Genomic DNA, 2575 nt, shown 5'->3' with positions numbered 1-2575 from the left:
GAGGAGAAACGACACAGGACGTTACAGATGTGGCGTTACTAATAAATAGCAATGTTGAAAGGACCTTTTCTGTATCATCAAAAATAATTTGAGTATTTTTTGGTACATAATTATGGAAGAAAAAGTGAGTTATAGTCTATTCTTTCTACAGAAAATGATGTTGACAAAATCATTGTCATATGTGAAAGTGATCAAAGACTATACAGGCCATATAGAGGAAATGTTACAGATGATAGTGATGATTTTGATATCATATTGTTGTCTTGATTTTGTGATATTTGTGTTTTTATTGTCATCCTGTAAGTTTGTATTTGTTAATATTATTTTTATTCTAAATTAGCATTCATGTTTATATCTACTACTATATTCATAATGTTGTATTCTTTTTCTTAAAGAGGTCCCCCCAAATTATAAACTTCAAGATTGCAAGCTGGGGTCCTGTCTAGTTAGAAAGCAGGGACAGAATCATGTACCAAAATCAGGGAGAAAAACAGAATCTGCCATGACTGGAGATACTCAGAAAGCATTCAAAATTTTAAGTATTATGGGAAGGTAGACCCCCGGAAATTTTGCACATAAATGTATCATATAAAAGCCATGAATTAAGTTCATTTTGAACCAATATGATATGATTGCACTAAAAGACAGAATATCCACAAGTTCTCTAGGGGGATGGAAGAAGTTCCAGAGAGTTCTGTCCCTCTTTCTACCACTGTATCTTGTTTCTTTTTCTAAACAGTAGATTTTTACAACATATTTGTTCAGGATTATGCCCATTTCTAACTTCTCTTTCAATCTCTTTGGCTTCCTGTTATAACAGCCCTCTAGACTGGACATAGTAAGCATCGTTAATAGTAGGTACTGGATGCAAAATTATATTAGAGAGTGTAAATCAATGGCTTGATGTAGGGGCAATCTTTAGAAGGTTCCTCATCAAGACCAGATTTCTGCTTCTCAGACACTGACACAAAGCAGAGATGACTGCCTCGAAATCCCCACCTTAGGAAGAAAGCATTCCTCGGCCAAATCTGAGCACATGTACAACTAGTCATGACCAGAAAAATAAGAGGGGCTTCCTTGGCCATGACGGAGTACGCATTAATTACATATCGTCATAGCATTTGTAACATGGATGTAATTCTTTGACATAGAGCTATAAAATGAGTGCACCCATAAATATAAGATGAAGAGAATTAGTTAACTCCAATTACAAAGAGGATTACTGAGTTACATGTATGCAAATGAGGGACTCCAAATCTGGAGAAGACGGCACTGTAAAGTGCCACACCCATTGCTGAGAGTGTATAAATGCCTTACTTGAGGAGCAATATTCAAGCACAGAATCTTCTGTCACTCAGCTGAACTCCCATCTCCTGCCAACATGTCCTACAGCTGCTGCTCTGGAAACGTCGCCTCCCAGTCCCTTGGGGGCTACCTGCGCTACCCAAGCTCCTCCTGTGGCTCTTCTTCCCCCAGCAACCTGGTCTACCGCACTGACCTCTGCTCTCCCAGCACCTGCCAGCTGGGCTCCTCCCTCTACAGCGGCTGTCAAGAGACCTCCTGTGAGCCCACCAGCTGCCAGACGTCCTGCGTGGTGTCCAGCCCCTGCCAGACGTCCTGCTCCCTCCCGAGGACCTCCACGTTCTGCAGTCCCTGCCAGACGACTTATTCTGGGTCTGCCGGCTTTGGGTCCAGAAGCTGCTACTCTCTGGGCTGTGGATCCAGTGGCTTCAGACCCATGGCTTGCAGAGTCCAAGGTTTCCCTTCCATGAGCTATGGATCTCAGTTCTGTCATCCATCCTTCTTGACTTCTAGGACCTACCAGTCTTCTTGTTACAAACCAATGTGTAGATCTGGCTTCTACTGATCACTTTACTAAATTTCTAATCTTATTGTTCATCTCATCAATACCTCTACTCATAACCTTTATTCTCTTCATCACTTGCAGGAAGAATTAGCTTCTTATTCTTCGATTATCAAATTCTCACCTAGTGTCTGCCCCCAAATACTGGCTGACAGACTTTATTTGAAAAATTCTCCAGTGAATATACTCCCTGAACATAAGGTCTAAAGTCTGCATTGCAGATAAGATTCATGTTATTGGATTTTCTTCCAAAATTGTATGAAAAACCAAATGACTATAATCTAATAAACTTACTGCTTCTGATATCCAGCTGTGTTTATTGTTGTTAGTTGTTTATTGGCTAAGTTTTTTTACTGTGATAGATAAAGAAGATATTATGAAACTATCTATTTGCACCTGGAAATAGATTGGAAATCTTGAGAAATTGGGGACTTGAACTAATTTTGAGGGACCTCAGAGATTTTTCTTACTCAAACTACAGGTAGTGGAAGACTATTTTGTGAATGGAAATCTCAGATTCAGGAATGGGATTGATTCCCTCACAAGAAGTGGTAAGGTAGCAGACTAGCTGATAGTTATATAAGGAATGCAGAGAACAAAAATAATGTTTAGATTTATATGGTGAGGCTTGCACATGAAAGAAAAATGGAATCGAACACAAATGAAAATGACTATGTATTAATTTTAGGTTGTATTAATTTTAGGTAGTTT

At 39.3% G+C, this 2575-nt stretch overlaps 1 protein-coding gene across 1 annotated transcript; it reads left to right on the top strand.

The window, feature by feature from the left end:
- Positions 1-1354: 1354 nt before the first annotated feature.
- LOC122198623 (keratin-associated protein 13-1-like) lies at positions 1355-1867 on the top strand. The gene has a single exon (XM_042903323.1). The coding sequence runs from the start codon at positions 1382-1384 to the stop codon at positions 1865-1867; it is 486 nt and encodes a 161-aa protein (XP_042759257.1). The 5' UTR covers positions 1355-1381.
- Positions 1868-2575: the final 708 nt, after the last annotated feature.

The sequence above is a fragment of the Panthera leo genome, chromosome C2 (assembly GCF_018350215.1).
Source record: "Panthera leo isolate Ple1 chromosome C2, P.leo_Ple1_pat1.1, whole genome shotgun sequence".
Lineage (NCBI taxonomy): Eukaryota > Metazoa > Chordata > Mammalia > Carnivora > Felidae > Panthera > Panthera leo.
The sequence above is the reverse complement of the archived record's forward strand: the minus strand, read 5'-3'. Positions and strand labels throughout refer to the sequence as shown.